Below are 17,134 nucleotides of genomic sequence, written 5' to 3' on the forward strand. Positions count from 1 at the left end.
AGACCAAATAATTTTAAAACGAAGATTTTTTTTTTTTTGCAACACAATATACATCACAGAAAAATGTTTAATACTTGCAGAATTGCAGGTTGGAAGAATTAAAGTCCGAGGGTGAGGCGAGACAGGGAGTGAGCACTGAATGCCTAGCTTACAAGACATGCGAAAAGGAGACTGATAGAAACTGGGGTGAACTGGGCCAACTTTCTCTCACCTTTGGCAGTTTTGCCACCAACAGTAAATTGGCTCTCTTAATGGGGGGAAATTGAAAGGTTCCTTACTGAACAGAATTAAGTGGTAGGATCAAGAGATTTCCAGGTCTCAGGGTACTTCATTAGTACCAGCTTTTTAATTCCGATATCTCCCTCTACCAGGTCACCTGAGATAATAGCATGAAAACATAAGGATGGCCACATTTCTCCTTTGCCCTCTTCTCATTCTCTTTGAAGTCACAAGGTGACTCATTTTGGGAACCTATTTTTTTTTTTTTTTATAGGCATTAAATATAGTTCCCAAAGCATTTGGACAGGTTTTTTTTTTTTCTTTTTCTTTTTCTGTTGTAGTTTAGTGATGGAAGCCACAGTAATGTGTTTTGCAAACTTTCTTTTTTCTGAGCCTCTCCCCGCAGAGTGCTCTCAGCCATGTCAGCTTGATCAGAGGACTGGACTCTTTAAGGCCCAGGTCACCTTTCCTTACACACCCCACCCAGGAGCCCTCGATTTCCACCAGACATTTCAATGGTGCCAACCCTGCATTTTGGAGTTCTTCCTTGTGTGTGAAAGCCATACCTCTTACCTCCTCTGACTGCAGGGGTCCCCCAGGGTTGTCAAGACTTTGAACTGTAACAACAGCCATCAGAAGTCCTATAAAAGCAGCCGTGACCCTCTAGAGCTATCTCAAGTCTTTAAATAGGGTTTGGGATTTAATGCTGTATATTTTTAAAGGAAAGAAGAATTGTTAGCTACCAAAAAATGCATGTCTTTAAGCCAATTCAGACTCTGCCCCCCTCCCTTGTAACCCAGGAAAGATAAAGTTTTTTGGGGAAAAAAGGAGACCAGATCTCAGGCTAAATAAGGAAGGCATATGTGAGGTGCAGCCAGACTAAAAGTCTGGACTGAAAAGAAGCCCTTCAGTGGGTGATTGCTGTGGAAAAGGAACGAAAACTAAAAGGAGGGAAGGAAGGCGCCCAGAGTAAAGAATTATGTGATCTGTCATGATGTGATATGAGTCGTAGCCTGAAAACTCCAGAAACTTTCTCATTCTGAATTCTCAGGCCCAGGGCAAAAAGGTCCAGGAGAGGCTTTTTTACCTTTTGCTAATAAAATTATACTGCTCCCTGCAGCAGTGGGAGACTTGTCCTTTGGCCACTGTCTTGGACACATGGAGATTCTTCTGGCGTGGGCCACTTCTTACAGTGGAGTTCTGTTTACACAGCTTGTCTTAAAACCACAGTGAGTGCTGCTTCTTCTACTTGGGTCACCGTGTAAATACTCAGGTTGGTGTACTCTTACAAAATAACTAAGAAGAAGCTTATATTTTCACCTCCTCCTACCCATCTCCACAGCGGAAGCCAAGGTGCACTGAGTAGGATGGGTTTCTCGGCGACACCTCTATTTCCCTCTCTCTTACAGGGACAGAGAGAAAACGTGGTCATATTCCAAGGCCAACAAGGCTTTTGACATTAAGTCTAATTCAGTAGGTGACACCCTCATCTTGGCTGTCCCTTCTCCCTCAGGTTTGTTCTTTTAGTGTCAGTGCTCAGTTACCCCAGAGAATGGAGTTCTGGGAACGGAATCCTCAGAAACAATGTGGAAAGCTCATATCAAATCATACACAGTGCTGTAAACAGCACTTGGCTTTATCCTTCCCCACTTCAAGCAGGTCTCTGAAAGCAAAAACGACCTACGTTATGTGTTAGGGAAACTATTTAGATATTAAATTATTCACCAGCCCAGATCTTTCATTGGCCCACCAATGAAGAACCTGGGGTTTCCATGCAAACCATGCAGTTTTGGTCTGCATGCCTCTCGCTCCCCAATCCTCCCTGACCCTGCCTGGCCCCTTTTGCCTTCCAGGGAGACAACCTGGGAAAGGCAGTTTCTGATCACGCATGGTTGTTGTCTGAGCTGATGTTACCAGAAAGCTGGGCTCCAGCCTCCCAAGCAGTATAGGTAGGGGTAGTGAGGATAGCTGTTGTACATGCAGAGGAGGGAGGCTGGAGAGAAACCCTCCTCCTTCAGGGCTGGCAGTGAGGAGTGCTTCTCCAGGCTGCCCAGGTCCGAGGTAAGCTGCTTCCGCTTGGTCTTATAGCGTCTGTTCTGGAACCATATTTTCACTTGGGTCTCGGTGAGCTTGAGGTTCTTGGCCAGGTGTGCCCTTTCAGGGGCTGACAGGTACTTCTGGTGGCTGAATTTCTTCTCTAACTCAATGACCTGAGTGTGGGAGAAGGCAGCGCGGGAGCGCTTCTGTGGCTGCTTGGGGGTTTGAGGAAGGCTTGGCAAGGCGCCTGAAGTGTTTTCACAGTCCACCAGATACGTCTCCAAGTGCCTATCTGGAAAGGAGAGGGGAGAGGGCAGAAAGGGAAGGAAAACGTTACATGTTAGCAGGGAAGAGAACAGAATTCAATCCACCCTGATTTCTTCAGTGAGTGAACAAACAGCCCACTGTCATCATAGATACATTTCACTTTTTTCACATGACTAAGGAGCTCTCCCGGAGTGGGGAGTGAGTGACTGCATATACTATGTAACCGTTTTCTAATAGCTATCAAGTACCCAAAGTAAGAGGCAGTTAGTGGTAGAACTTCCTACCGTGCCATCCAGAATTAAATAGGGATTCTGGATATGTGTACTGAAGAGCGGTGAGGGATGACAGGGAGAAATAAGATGCCTCGTGAAGGACCTAAGGCATCTTGCGTTAACATTCAGGTGACGAGAGGGCTTGTGTGTGCCAGGAGAGGCTGTGAGGGCTAATGGCAAGCTCCTTCTCTGGCTATAAGACCCTTTTTTCTCTAAAGAGCCCTTAGGATGCCTCATAAGACGTGATGGGAAAGAAGATAAGTCTATTCTAAATGTTCCAACCGTGTTGTATTTCCAGAAGACCACAGGAAACTTCCAAATTTACTGTTTTACTGCCAGTGGGATTGGGAAGCAAAGGGGGTCTTTGATGGGCAAGCCCTAATTTATTTATATTAATAATTATCAGTTATTTGTTGTCAATTACTGTAACTGCCAAGAGGTAACGTGGCTCTGGTGCGGATCAAGGGTCGCGCAGCGCCTGGGAGCTGGGGTTGGGGTTCCACCTGGGACGCGGGAGGACAATGGGTGCTGCGTGCGCGCTCTCTTTTCAGCCCGGGGCGCCGGGGGCCCCGGAGGCCGTAGCAAAGTGCGGGCGAGTCAGGCGGATATCTACATCCTGCGCCACCCTGACACTAGGGCTCAGGGTTAATCCCGAGGCGCGTCCGCTGCGGGAGGCAGTGAGGTCCCTAGGCGTGTAGCGGCGGGCCCGCATCCCTGCAGCTGGAACTCCGGGAAGTGCGCCTTGGACTCGCCCTCATGCTGGTACAGCCTTCAGGCCTCTCCGCCCTCAGCAGGTCCCCACCCGGCGCAGCCCGGCCTCCCCAGCCTCGCCGATTTACCTGACTCGGTCTCCGCCGGCGGTTCGGCCTTCACCGGCGCGGCGCAGGGCCAGGCTCTCGGCTCGTCCTCCTGCGCCCCGGCGCCACCTCTTCCCTCCGCTGGCTCTGGCTCTGGGTGTTGCCTGGGGGCCGGCTGGCGCGGAGGCTGAGGTGGGGGCCGGGGCTGAGGGCTGCCCCTGTGGCCGGCGCGCTGCTCCCCGCCGTCCCGCAAGATGTCCTGGATGAGGAAGGAGGTGAGTGGCTTGGCCTGAGTGGCCGCCCGCGCCTCCCCGAGCCGCAGGTCGAGAGCCCTGAGCATCCCGGTGGTTCAGCCCCAGCGCCCTCGCTTGGGACCCGGGCGGCTGCGCCTGCGGCGGCCGCCCCACTTTCACTTTCTGCAGCCCGCGCGCGCTTATACCCTTGGGTGCGCGCGCCGCGCAGCATTCCCATTGGCCGCGGGGACCCTGGCCGTGCCGCTGATTGGTCGCTGGGTTCTCCAGGTGAGGGGGTTGGAAAGGGGAGTACTTCACACGGTTGCGGTCTTCTCTTCCCTAGAGAATTCCTTCCCAAATTCCTTCTATTCCCTGGCTCACCTCCCTAGGTCGTTGTCCCAGGCTGGTAACGAGAACCAAAGCAGGTCTCCTCTACCCAACCCACAACAGAATGCTCAGACAATTCTGGGGAGTAACGATACAGAAGAGAAATACGCCATTTAGCTCTTATAGGCTGTTAAAGTGCCTTTACTCACAAAGAGGGGCAGTTACCACCATCCCAATTTACAGGTGAGAATTCTGGGTGCCCCGTGAAAAGGAGAGGTTGGTAGCAAAGCTGGATCTACTAAGGTTCACAAAGAGGCACCACAAGTAGGTGAAATACCTGACCCGAGGCTGGATTCTGTACTGGACATTATTGGCGCCACTGATAAAAGTGGACTAGGAACGATGGTTTAAAGTATTGAATCGATGTTAAATTTACTGAAGTTGATAACAGTACTGTGATTATATAAGAGAATATTCTTAGGAAATAAACACTAAAGTGTGCAGGGGCAAAGGTCCACGATGTGTGTAACTTACTCTTAAATGGTTCAGAAACAATGACATAGAGGATAGATCCCACATGATAAAGTGAACGGGTTAATACAGTATATTAACAATTGGTTAATCTGGTACGCAGGTCTTCCTTTGAACTATTTCTATTTATGAAACTTTTCTGTACGTCCTGAAGCACCTTGCATTTGACTGCAAACTTTCCAAAAAGGATAGTATGTTGTATGTTTGGGGAGGAGAAATAGGATGTAGGTTATTGTGGATGAAGCAACCACCAAAGAGAACGACGCTGTGCGAATGGGAAGGCCTCTGGCAAAGACGGTTTTCTTCTCTCGTTTTTCATTTCAAGAAATTTTTAAGCATTTTCTTTTGAAATAGTTATAGACTCACAGGAACTTGTAAAATTAGTACCCCCAGCTTACCCCAATGATGACATGTTACATAACTGCCCTACAATATAAAAACCAGGAATTTGACCTCAGTGCATTACTGTTAACTATACTACAGATCTATTTTAATCATCTTTAAACCTGCGTTCACTTATATGTGTATAGCTCTATGCAATTTCATCACACATATAGATTCTTGTAATGCCACAATCAAGATACAGAATTGTACCATCAGCACAGAAGAATTCTCTCCGCTACCTCTATATTTGTGTACCCAAACCCCTTCTTTCTACTCCAGCCCCTGGCAACTACTAATCTGTTCTCCATCTCTATAGTGTTACCGTTTGGAGAATGTTATATAAATAGAATCAAACGCCATACAGTATGTGATCTTTTGGAATTGGCTTTTGTCACTAAGCATAATGTCCCTGAGGTCCACTCAGATTGTTGCACGTATTAATAGTTAATACTTTTTATTGCTAAATGATATTTCATTGTATGGATCTCCCAGAGTTCGTTTAACCATCAACCCACTGAAGGACAATTGATCTGTTTCCAGTTTTTTGTTGTTATCAATGAAAGTGCTATGAACATTCATGTGCAGGTTTTTAAATTTTTTTTTCAATTACAGCTGACATTCAATTTTATTTTACTTTAGTTTCAGGTGTACAGCATACTGGTTGGCCAGTTATATAATCTACAAAGTGAATTTTTATGTGAACACAAGTTTTTATTTCTCTGTGATAAAGATCCAGGAGTGTAATTGCTGGGGTGTATGGTAACTGCATGTTTAGTTTTTTAAGAAACTGCCAAACTATTTCCCAGAGTGGTTGTACCATTTTAGATCTCCAGCAGCAGCGTGGGAGAGTTCCATTTTCTCTGTATCCTAATCAGCATTGGGTGTTATCATTGTTCTCTTATTTCAGCCATTCTAATAGCTGTGTAGTGATAGCTCATCGTTGTTTTAATTTTTAATTTGTATTTCCCAAATGGCTAATGATATTGAACATCTTTTCATGTACTTCTTTGCCCTCCATATCTCCTCTTTGGTGAAGTATCTGTTCAACTCTTTTGCCCCTGTTATGATTGGATTTGGGGGGTTTTTTGCTGTTGAGTTTTGATTGTTCTTTATATCTTTTATTTACAAATCTTTGTTGAATATGTGGTCTGCAAATATTGTCTCTTAGTCTGTACCTTTTTATCTTTTTAACAGCATATTTCACAGTACAAAAATTTTAAATTTTGGTGGAGTCCAATTTATTCATTTTTTATTTTACGGATTTTGCTGTTGGTGTCATGCCTGAGAACTCTTTGCTTATCTCTAGATGCTAAAGATGCTCTCCTGTGTTATTTTCTAAAAGTTTTCTATCTTACCTTTAAATCCATGATCTATTCTGAATTAATTTTTGTATATGGTGTGAGTTTTAGGTTGAGGTGGCTTCTTTTCATTTTAAAAATTTGGAGCTTGGTGGCCGTTCCAATTATTGCGGAAAACGTGAATTATTTAGTAACTAGTACTGCCATTTGGAAAAAATAAAGTTCTATTCTTATAACAAAATAAATTCCAGATGGCCCAAAGATTTAAAATATAAACAGGCACATTAAAAAAAAAAAAAAGTTTAACCACACTCATCATTAGAGAAATGCAAATCAAAACCACATTGAGATACCCTTTTTCCACCTATCAGATTGGTGGAGGTTAAAAAGATGGATAACATCCAGCGTTGGTTGGGTGTGGAAGAACAGTCATTCTCATACCAAGTTGGAGGGAGAGTAAATCAGCTTTGTATATTTGGATAACAACTTGGCAAAATCTGTGAAAATTAAAACCGAACATATCCTTTGACACAGATACTCCACGCTTAGAGATTTACCCTAGAAATATACAAATACTTATTGTACTGACTTGTGAAAATAACCTCAGTTTGGTCAGAGACTGATTTGAGTTTCAAAAACTGTTATAGAATGAACCCGTTGTGTAAAAATATGTTGCAAGTTATCAATATAATATTTTACATTTGAGTATTTTAACATATAGAATACATCTGGAAGGATATAAATATCTCAGTAGAGCGGTAACCTCTGATCAGTGAGATAGAGATAGCGTATTGGGAGAAGGAGAGGAGGACGGCAGAACAAGGGGCATTTCCTTGTACTAATTTACAATTATAAAAAATAAAAAATTTAGAGCTGGAAGTAAGCTTGGGCTCACTTATTCTGCCACACCTCCTCAGAATGTGTCCTCAGAAAGGGGACACAGCTCCTGGCACTTTCCCTCACCTTACTTTACCTGTCCTTCCTTTTGTGCTCCGTATTTTGGGTGTTTATTGGATGGGTTTATTAGACTGTGAGCTCCCTAAGCAGGGCTGTGTCATCCTCATATTTATATCATTCCTAACACCTGGTTTAGTTTTTGGCACACAGAAGGAGCTCGATAAATGTTTGCCAGCTGGATGTCCAGCTTTAGGTCCTAGGAGGCATCTCGCTGACTGGCAGCATTATCCATGAGGGACCACAGGGTCCAAGGCAAATCTCAGTGCAAGGTCTGTGCTGCTCCCTGTGCCATGTTTTGTACAGCTTAAACTGGGAGGAATAATCTAGGGCAATCAGGAAGACACAACGAGGCTTCGGGGGCATCTTTAGATGGAATTGGATTCCAGAGAATAATAAATGGCCCCCCTAAGATGTCCCCTCCTCAATCCCTGTAACTTGTGGATATGCTATATAGAAGGCAAGGGGGCAGATGAGAATGTTCTGGATTATCCAGGTGAGGCTAATGTAGTCACCACAGTGTCCTTATACGTAAAAGAGGAGGCAAGAGAGTCAGAATCAGAGAAGATGTGACTCTGAAGGAAGGCTGGAGTGATGGGAGGTGAGAAAGACTCAACTGGCCTTGGCTGGCTTTGAATGTGAAGGCGGAACAAAGTGCGAGCCGAGGAATAGGCAGCCTCTAGAAGCTGGAAAAGGCAAGAACTGGATTCTCCCCTAGAATCTCTAGAAGGAACACAGCTCCCCTGACACCTTGATTTTGACCCAATAGTACCCATTTTGGACTTCTGACGTCTAGAAACAAATACAGGGGCATTTATAAAAGGATGCAGAAATGATGAGAGAAGGATTTCCAGCTCTACCTTGATATAAACTATGGGTCCTTTTATTATTATTATTATTATTATTATTATTATTATTATTATTTGAAATACACATTTTGACCTATAATCCCATCCTTTCATTAAAACTTTCTTCTTTGCATATTTTCTTCCAGTCTTCAGTCATATTCAATTGTAGGCTAAATGTCATTTTGTACCATATTTTTTTTCCCCTTCCAACTTCATATTATATCATAGACATTTATATCGTAGTACATTTATGTAATGTACTGCTGCATTACATATTTTAGAAGCCATCTGGATCCAAAGACATTTGGAACTAGAAGGGACCTTGGGATCATCTAATAAAATTTCTTGGTTTTCTAGGAAAGAACCTGAGATTTACAGAGACGATAGAACTATAACTGGAAGTGAAGTCTCATAAACTTGTAGCCCAAACACTTCCTTTGCATCCTTCCATCCTTCCATCTACCCAACCTGCCTCCAGGGTTACCCCCTCCAGGGTGGAAAATGGGAGCAGACTTCATAATTCTATAAATGTATCTAACTGTATTTTACCATGTATGCAGGATTTGTTTTAAGCAAGTAAGCTAATGCACACAGACACTGAAATGACTGTCATGGAGGAGGTTTTTGTACCCACAGGTCCCTAGAAACGGTAGTCATGACAGTCCGTGCAATGCCACATGGGGAAGCACCAGGGTCAGGAGGAGAAAGGGTGAGGGGAAAGCATGGACACAAGCCATTATTGTGGGTTTTCTGGAAAGTGATGGGCAAGGCTGAGCAGGGTTAGGATTGGAGAGTTTGAATAACGTCAGCAGACTCCGGGCTATAGGGTTGGGCTCCAGTTGTTTGGCACCTGGCCCTGGGTGACTTAGGGCAGTGGGAGGATTGGCTTGGTGGGTGAGAGCTAGATAAAGGAGATTGTTGGGATAGCGACTCCAGGCTGGCTGGTTTGCATATCAAAGGCATCCTTGCAGGAAGGTTGTTGGCTACTTCTAAGAATTAGTGAACCCTGGGAGGGACAGTTCGCCCCAGGGTCTACCAAGCTCCAAGATATCCAGACATCACAAAATAGAGAGAGAGAGAAAAAACAACAAACATGATTAATACAAAATGCTTCATTAGCCTGCATCATTTTCAAGGCACACATTGCTTTTAAAATATGTTTCAAGGCCTTCTGGGGATTGTCATACCAAGTTTATGCTTTACCTAAACATAATATATGTGTCTTCCAGGAAGCACTTCGTGTTGGCTTTGCTAATTCAGAAAAACAAAACAAAAAAGAAAGAAAAAAGAGGAATCTATCACAACGACCACCACAATAGAAAGGGCTATAAGCCTTCCACCCACGAACAAGGTTTATAAGACTTCCGAGAAGGTCGTGGTCCCAGGTAATGGTGTCCAGATGGAGGTGGGAGAGGCTGAGGAATAATCCCCAGGTGTAACTCAGTGGGTGGCAGAGCTGCCAGGGTCCAAGGTCAGGAGCAGACTTAGTTCCCAAAGGCAACTTGCTCATGGCCTAACTAAAGGAGATGGTTGGGGTATGACCTTCTTCCTCTTCTTCCTCTTCCCTTTTTTATGCCCCAGCCCCAGCCCCCTGTTCCAGTTCCCAGTCCTAATAGGTCTAGATCAGGGGTGTCCAAACTTTTTTCAACATTTTTTACCAAGGGCCATATGTGGTAAAATACACAAAGAGCCGGGCCACTTACTCAAGATGAAGTACGTATTGCTTCACCTGGTTTATTTAAGTAAACTACATATACTTTTGGAATTTGCTGCGGGCCAATAAAAAATGGATCGCGGGCTGCAGTTGGCCCGTGGGCCGCAGTTTGGACACCCCTGATCTAGATAGACCTCAGTGAGAGTGGACACCCTGATTTTCTCCCAGTGAGACTCTCACCATCCTCACTATAAAACAGGCTGCCTTAGCACAGTGCTTTCAGAATCCGCTTTCCTGGGTGAGGAGGTGCGGGGGTGAGAGAATATTTTCCTCAGTGCTCTTGGAAGTTCAGTGATGCTGGAATTCAGACTTATGCGTTCATTCTCTTTCCGGGCTGGAATGGAACATTAAAAGGCAGGGTCCACCTCTTACTAGAAAGGGTCCTATTTGCTTCCCCATCCACATGTCCTCCACTTTTTTAAACCTATGTGGAGAAAAGAAGTTTTGGAAGCAGCTAGACGGAGTTCAAGGTGTCTCAGAACCCCGAGCAGCTGGGGGACGGAGTCGCTGTTTTTGGAAGGAGGACAGTGGCTAATAGAATCCTGTCTCCAGCCTCGGTGCGTGCTGTGTGTACACGTGCCGTGTCTTGTGTGTTTTCACTGCTTCAGTTTCCACCCGAAAACTCGGTCGACCTCTCCAGCCTCTGTTAATGGCTCTGCCGCTCCCTGGGGCATTTAATCCTCTAGAGCAGGGGTGTCCAAACTGCGGCCCACGGGCCAACTGCAGCCCGCGATCCATTTTTAATTGGTCCACAGCAAATTCCAAAAATATATTTAGTTTACTTAAATAAACCAGGTGAGGCAATACGTACTTCACCTCGAGTGAGTGGCCCGGCTGTTTGTGTATTTTACCGCATATGGCCCTTGGTGAAAAACGATGGAAAAAGTTTGGACACCCCTGCTCTATAGCCTTGGAGCATGTAATAATTTTATGCTTCCCAGTTTCGTTGTTAACCTGAGTGAAGGTCAGGGATGCACTTCAGTGTCTCCTTTTTCTGCACCACCCCAGGAAAGGGGAGAAAAAATGGGCATACATTGAATGCACACTCTGAACTGGATCAGTATAGACATTAATCTGCACTATGACAGAAAAGGAGGCAGATGCTCGGAGACTGAAGGTAACACTCCCAGGTTCTCACAGCTGACCCAGGCTGTCCAGGCTCCAAAGCCAGTGCCTTCCCCACCAGGCCATGCACTAGGCACACAGCTGGGGTGCAGAAGACACCTGGTCTCAGGTGGTAGCTGTCTCCTGTTGCCTGTCACAGAGTCCCTCGCTCAGCCTGCCCTATTCCTTGCTTCTCTCTCTCTTCTCCCCTGGGAGCATAGAGACTGAGCCATCAAAAGGAAAGGCAAGGAGATGAATTCATCCACCCTGCTCAAGGTCAGCCTGGACCACAGGCATTTCCCCTGGAGGAGTGGCTCAGAGGCATTGGCTCCCCACTGATAGCACATTTTCCCATGTGGCATTTGGGTTAAGATTGTTGTCGTGTGTTACTGTGAAAATGTTCTGGGAGTTTGGCAACACATTAAATTACCCTCGGTTGCACAATGGCATGAACTAGTCAGACTTCTATCTTCCAACCGGTAGATAGCAGAGTGCGTGCAGCGCCACAGGCTATGAGAGAGGGGGCATGAAAGAGGAGGGGGAGGACCCAGTGCAGAGCCCAGGAAAACTAGTCTGGGGGGTGGTGGGGGTGGGGGTAGCACCCTGGGGAGCTAGACCAGTGCTCCTCTGACTTGGAGGTACATACAAATTACCCAGGGACCTCGTTAAAATGCAGGTGCTGCTTCAATAGGTCTGAGTGGGTCCTACGAGTCTGATTTCCAACAGGTTCCCAGGTGATTCCACTGTGGCTGATCCGAGGACACCCCCACCCCTTCAGTAGCAAATAGCTGAGGGCTCTGAACAGCTCCCAGAGGGAGAATGGAGGATGCCACGAGGAGGGGTGGAGGCCAGTGTAGACCCAGAGCATCTACTCCACATTTCCTTTGAGGGACTCCGGACCTCGTATGTGCCTCTGCCCTTTACCTCACTCTGAATCCATTCATGCTTCAAGTCCCATACCTGCCAAAAGGCCCCTCTCCCTTGATCCCATGACCCTTTAAAAAGATCTGTTCCTCCAAAACTGTTTATGCCAGTTTTTCCTGCAGGCCTTTCTATATAGCAAAGGGGATTGGGGTTGGGAAACTGAGCTAGCAGATAATAACTCAACCTCATTATGCCCCTCTCCAGGGCTTATTGCTCAAGAAAAGCCATGGGGGAAGATTTATTGGGCAATAGGAACCCAAGAGTATTTTGCTAAGGGTGACCCTGGTCACCGCCCCTCTGCCCCCTTCGTGGCCGCCTCTTCCTGAAGAGCCCAAGGCTGTGGGGCTGCATCTGCAGAAGTTTCCTTGTGTACTAACTGGGTGGCCTTGGTCCCTTCATGCCTGGTCTGCTCAACAGCTTAACAGAGGCCTCACGGGGAGACACACTGGGGGCTGTTTGTCTAGGGAAGGAGGCTCTGACCTTCCCACATCACTTGCTGCCTGCCAGAAGCAATTTGAGACCTACTCTCTCCCACTCCCTCCAGCTCTCAGTGTTCCCCATAAAACTGAGCAGAGGCTGCCAGAAATGGTACCCCAAAATGATGGTATCCAGGGCAGGTGATCACCTGAGAAGGGGACAGAGCCAGTTTCGGGGGATGGTGTGGGTGTACATGTGTTGGGGAGGAGCTGGGTGCTGAGATTCTGCTTGGCTCTCCAGAGGGTCCTGTGACCCCTGTGACTAGCTACCCAGGGCCTGGGGTCCCAGAGAGGCTGTCCCACAAAGAAAACTGCTTTTGCCCCAGAACTACCGATCAGGGCTTCTGTGACAGAGACGTTCCTGAAAATTATTTGGGACAACACAGCTACAGACCACTGGGCAGGGAGTGAGTCGCTAGGCCAGAGGTTCGTATTTGGCCTGAGGCAAATCCTGCCCCTGTGGGGGGAATGCAGGCGAGGCCATGCTGGTGTTTTCTTAGTTTGTGAGTGAAATGGCCACCCAATCATGTGGAGAAGGAAGGGCAGACCCTTCTAGACCCCCCGTAGCACCCTGATTTCTGAAATGTTTTGGGCCCCAGCAAATGCTTTCTTCCCGTTCATACATTTATCCGGGTTTCCATCCGCTCTGAAGGGGCTCGGGGACAGGAAAGTGGGGAAATAGGGAATAATCTGGAAGGCATGGAGGCACGTATGCTAAAAGGAGGGAAATGGGCTGAACCAGGAGACGCTGTGCCCTTCCTACTTAAAACCTCGCAGAATTGGATGTTTTACAACCTTAACTATCACTTTCGAAGTGGGGAAACTGAGCTTCAGAGAATGTAAATGACTCATGTAAGATTACGCATTAGTGGCTAAGTCAGAACTTTAACCCATGGCTCTCAATTGGTAAGTCTCAATTTTATTTCTATCTCCTAAACCATGTGATTTTGATTTTAGAATGTTTTAATACAGTCCAAAAATGCAGAGGTAATTGCTATAATTTAATTTATGTGATGTATTTTTTAAGAAAGAAATAAAATGTTACAGGCACAGCCAAAGTCCCATTGCCAGTGTTTGATTTCTGTGACATATCAACGGACATGTTAAGGCCTTTTTTAAAAAAACCACCTGTTCGCATATCTTCTTGTCAGAGCAGCAGGTGGCTGATTGATAAGTAGAAAAACTTGATGGGTCAGATCAAGCATGACACTGCTTTGTCCACAGGGACCTCTGGACAGGAGGGACCCAGCTACAGGAGGCATGGGGAGGGGACGGTGGGGTGGCAGGAGGAGTCCAGCCTAGCCAGGGGGTCTAAGAGTCAGAGGTGGGGGTGGGCACCTGGAGCCCAGCACATCCCTCATAGCTATCTCCCTCACCCAGAGTCCCTGTCATTTGGTGCCGTCTGAGTTTTGAGCAGGAGAAAATGTGTGGAAAGAACGGCCAGGGATGGGGATCCCACAATGAGAGGAAAGAGGCCAGGTGAGATACCTGGTCTTGACAGACAGACGTACCCATCTCCTCCAGTGAGGGCTCAGTGCTGAGGGCAGAGGTGGGACCATTTAATATCCAGATGTTTTAGGGTGACCAAGCATTTCACGGGGACTGCATGAAATAGGTCTTTCTAAACTACTGAATTTCAGTAATACAGAAATCCTTGGCTTTGCACCAAAACAGTAGTAGCTAACACTGGACACTTAAAATGTGACCTTTAAAGTCCTTTTCCTATAGTAACTCACTGAGTCCTCACAAAAATCCTATGAATAAATATTATTGTACCCCCACTTGACAGAAGAGGACGCTGAGGCAGAGACGTTACCTAACTTTGCTGCAGCCACTCAGCTAATAAGTAACAAAGCCAAAATGCAGGCTGACCCAAATCTGGGTTGTTTAATCAACAGGTGATGATGCTTTTTGTTGGTGGCACTTCCGCCAGGGTCCCCACAGAGGAGACAGCACCACATCCTTGAGACGTGAGTAAAAATTGTCCCTGGAGGGAAGAGGAGTATAAGGTGGCGGGGTTGGGGTGGGTGTTATAGGACACACTGTCTGCCTTCAGTGAACTTAGAGTCCAACTGGGAAATAAGATGCACGTGGAAAGGCAGCCTTCATCTCTCATGTGTCTCTGAGATTCCCCATCAAACCTCAGGAAACGATAGATTACATAGCATACGAATGCATTTACATGTAAAAAAAAAAATGCAGAAAAATGATCCGCACTAACTTGGGGATGTGGTTACCTCTGGGGAGGGAGTGAGGAGGATGGGGTGGGGCTTTAGTTGTATCTGCATTGTTTCATTTCTTTAGGGAGATCTCGTAAACAGAAAATAATCACAATCAATAAACGTTTCTTAAACCTTGTTAGTCTCTGGAGATAACCAACTATTAGGTTGGTGCAAAAGTAATTGCTGTTTAAAAGGTTAAAAATAATTGCAAAAACCACAATTACTTTTGCACCAACCTACTATAAGACCTGGTTCTGGCCCAGGAGGAGTTTATACTTTGGTTGAGGAGACAGACGTCTCCTGGAAAAAAACAATGAAACTTGCAGGGGGTCCTAGGTACTAGGTGTTAAGTCAATATTGGACAGCAAGTGCTGTAGGAATTCCCCAGCTGTAAAATGCGAAGGGTGGACTGGATTATACTATTATTGTTACATTATTATCATATATAATTATAAGTATGTCAGCAGCGGGACCCTTTGCAGATGAAATTTTACATGGACACTAAATACATGACAGATAAAGGCAAATCGGTAGCCACTGAACAGAAGCAGGGAACTCGTGACCCCCTGCCCTCCACACACAGCCAGCATCCATTTGTCCCAGTGTTGTCCTGAGAACCCTTATCGTGTTTCAGAACCTGGTTTGAAAACCACTAGACATGGGGCCTCTTCAACTCACTCTCGAAGATTGACAGCTTCAGGATGGAAGGCTTCCTGGAGGAGATGGGCCTTCAAAACGACCTGGGCACATGGAGAAGATTGGAGTAGGTAGAGAAGAGGAAGAAGGGCCTGCCTGATAAGGGACCCACCTTCAACCACCACACAGAAGAGTTTATATACAACAGGCCACTCAGGGGCTATGGAGGGTTTGGAGCAGAGAGAAGTGATACGGTCAAATGTGTGTTTTACAAAGACAGTGCTGGCGCAAGTGATGACCAGTACTGAGGCTGACCCGGGCCAGTGAGAGTGAGATGAGAGAAGGTGGGCCTAGGCCTTCTGCAAAGGAACAACTGGTTTGGGGGCCACAGGGTGGGCTCTGGGCTCTAAGAAGCTGAGTTTAAAATCTCAGTTCTGCCCCTCTTGAGTTGCATGCTCTTAGCCTCCCCTGGCCTGTTACCTCCTCTGATAAGAAGGAGTGACAACAGCTAGCCACTGTGAAGAACTGTACTGCGGACCAAATGTGGTTGTGTATGCGAAGTACCTTGGTCAGTGTCCAGACCTAGGAGAGCTCCAGCCACCATTGTCCCTGACACCCCAGTGAGCCATGTCACTTTCCCCACCAGGACAGAGGGAGGAGGCAGCAGGCCAGGCCTTCGCCAGCTCACTCTGGACACGATTTGTCAACAGTTCTGTGTTTCCCCGAAAATGAGACCTAGCTGGACAATCAGCTCTAATGCGTCCTTTGGAGCAAAAATTAATATAAGACCTGGTCTTATTTTACTATAATATATGACTGGATTTATAACATAACATAACGTATCGTAACGTAACGTAACGTAACGTAACGTAACGTAACGTAACGTAACATAACATAACATAACATAACATAACATAACATAACATAACAACATAACATAATATAATATATACCGGGTCTTATATTAAGCTAAGTTGCTGACTTAGCTTTGCAACTGGGCAGGAGAATGCCATTTCCTCTCTGGTTGTGGAACTAGAAAGATGTGATTCGGAGCTGCCAGTGGCCATGTGCCTGTGTGGCTGTGGTTTCAGTCAGTCTGAGACAGTGAACAGTGAAGCTAACTGCTCAGAGAGAAGCAGAGCTGAGAGGCGGGTGGAGAGACCCTGCATGAGCCCTGGTTTCAGCCAGCTTCACCTTCAGCCTTCCTGTTCTTCAGCTCTGTGGGCCAAGAAAGTGCTTTGAAATTTTTGCTCATGAGTTGGGTTCCCATCACTCACAGCCCAGAGCGTCGCAGATAACCACTGGTTTGACTCACTCCGTTTTACCCAAGCTGAAGGTGAAGCTGGGAGAGATGAAGTATCTCATCCTCCAGTGTGGAGCTGGTCAGTGGCAGGGCCAAGACAGAATCCAGTAGATTCAATTACACTGATTCTCAAAGCAATACTCAGCTCAGGAACAGTCATGAACCTCTGCTCTGAGTCAAGAACAGTTCAATGTGAAGGAGCTGATCGGATCGCTTTTCCTTTCAGGGTGTTTGAACAAGAGCCTGGAGAGGAGGTGGAAGAGAGGGGAGAGTGGCAGGGTAATTCATTGGCAATGCTTGCTTTATCAGCCCTCCAGAGTTATTGCTATTCTATACCCAGACGGCATGGTTTAGATACACAAGTTCAAACCAGGACAGAAGACTTGTAAACAAGGTCAGTGGGTGTATATTCAGATCCTAACTTACAAGCTGTGTGACTTTGGCTAGGTCCCTTAATTTCCCTCATTTCTTCGGCTGTGTGAGAATAATGCTTTCAAAGATGGAGATTAAATGAGACACTACTTATGGAGGACATTGCTACATTGGAAAGTGTCCCACACATCTTGTAGCCACCAGCCTCACTAGTGT

The 17,134-nt window shown here is 46.2% G+C and overlaps 1 protein-coding gene across 1 annotated transcript; it reads right to left on the reverse strand.

The window, feature by feature from the left end:
* Window positions 1–527: 527 nt before the first annotated feature.
* NKX3-1 (NK3 homeobox 1) lies at window positions 528–3,999 on the reverse strand. The gene is made up of 2 exons (XM_019714814.3): window positions 3,635–3,999; window positions 528–2,548 (listed from the first exon to the last, which is right to left on the reverse strand). The coding sequence occupies exons 1-2, from the start codon at window positions 3,930–3,932 to the stop codon at window positions 2,130–2,132; spliced, it is 717 nt and encodes a 238-aa protein (XP_019570373.1). The 5' UTR covers window positions 3,933–3,999; the 3' UTR covers window positions 528–2,129.
* Window positions 4,000–17,134: the final 13,135 nt, after the last annotated feature.

The sequence above is a fragment of the Rhinolophus sinicus genome, chromosome 15 (genome assembly GCF_057876585.1).
Source record: "Rhinolophus sinicus isolate RSI-liver-muscle chromosome 15, RSI-T2T, whole genome shotgun sequence".
NCBI classification, from domain to species: Eukaryota; Metazoa; Chordata; class Mammalia; order Chiroptera; family Rhinolophidae; genus Rhinolophus; species Rhinolophus sinicus.

Coding starts and splice junctions, on each gene's coding strand:
- NKX3-1 (XM_019714814.3), bottom strand. CDS start 3,932: ATGCTCAGGGCTCTCGACCTGCGGCTCGGGGAGGCGCGGGCGGCCACT. Junction 2,549..3,634: donor GCCGGCGGAGACCGAGTCAG/GTAAATCGGCGA, acceptor TCTCCTTTCCAG/ATAGGCACTTGGAGACGTAT.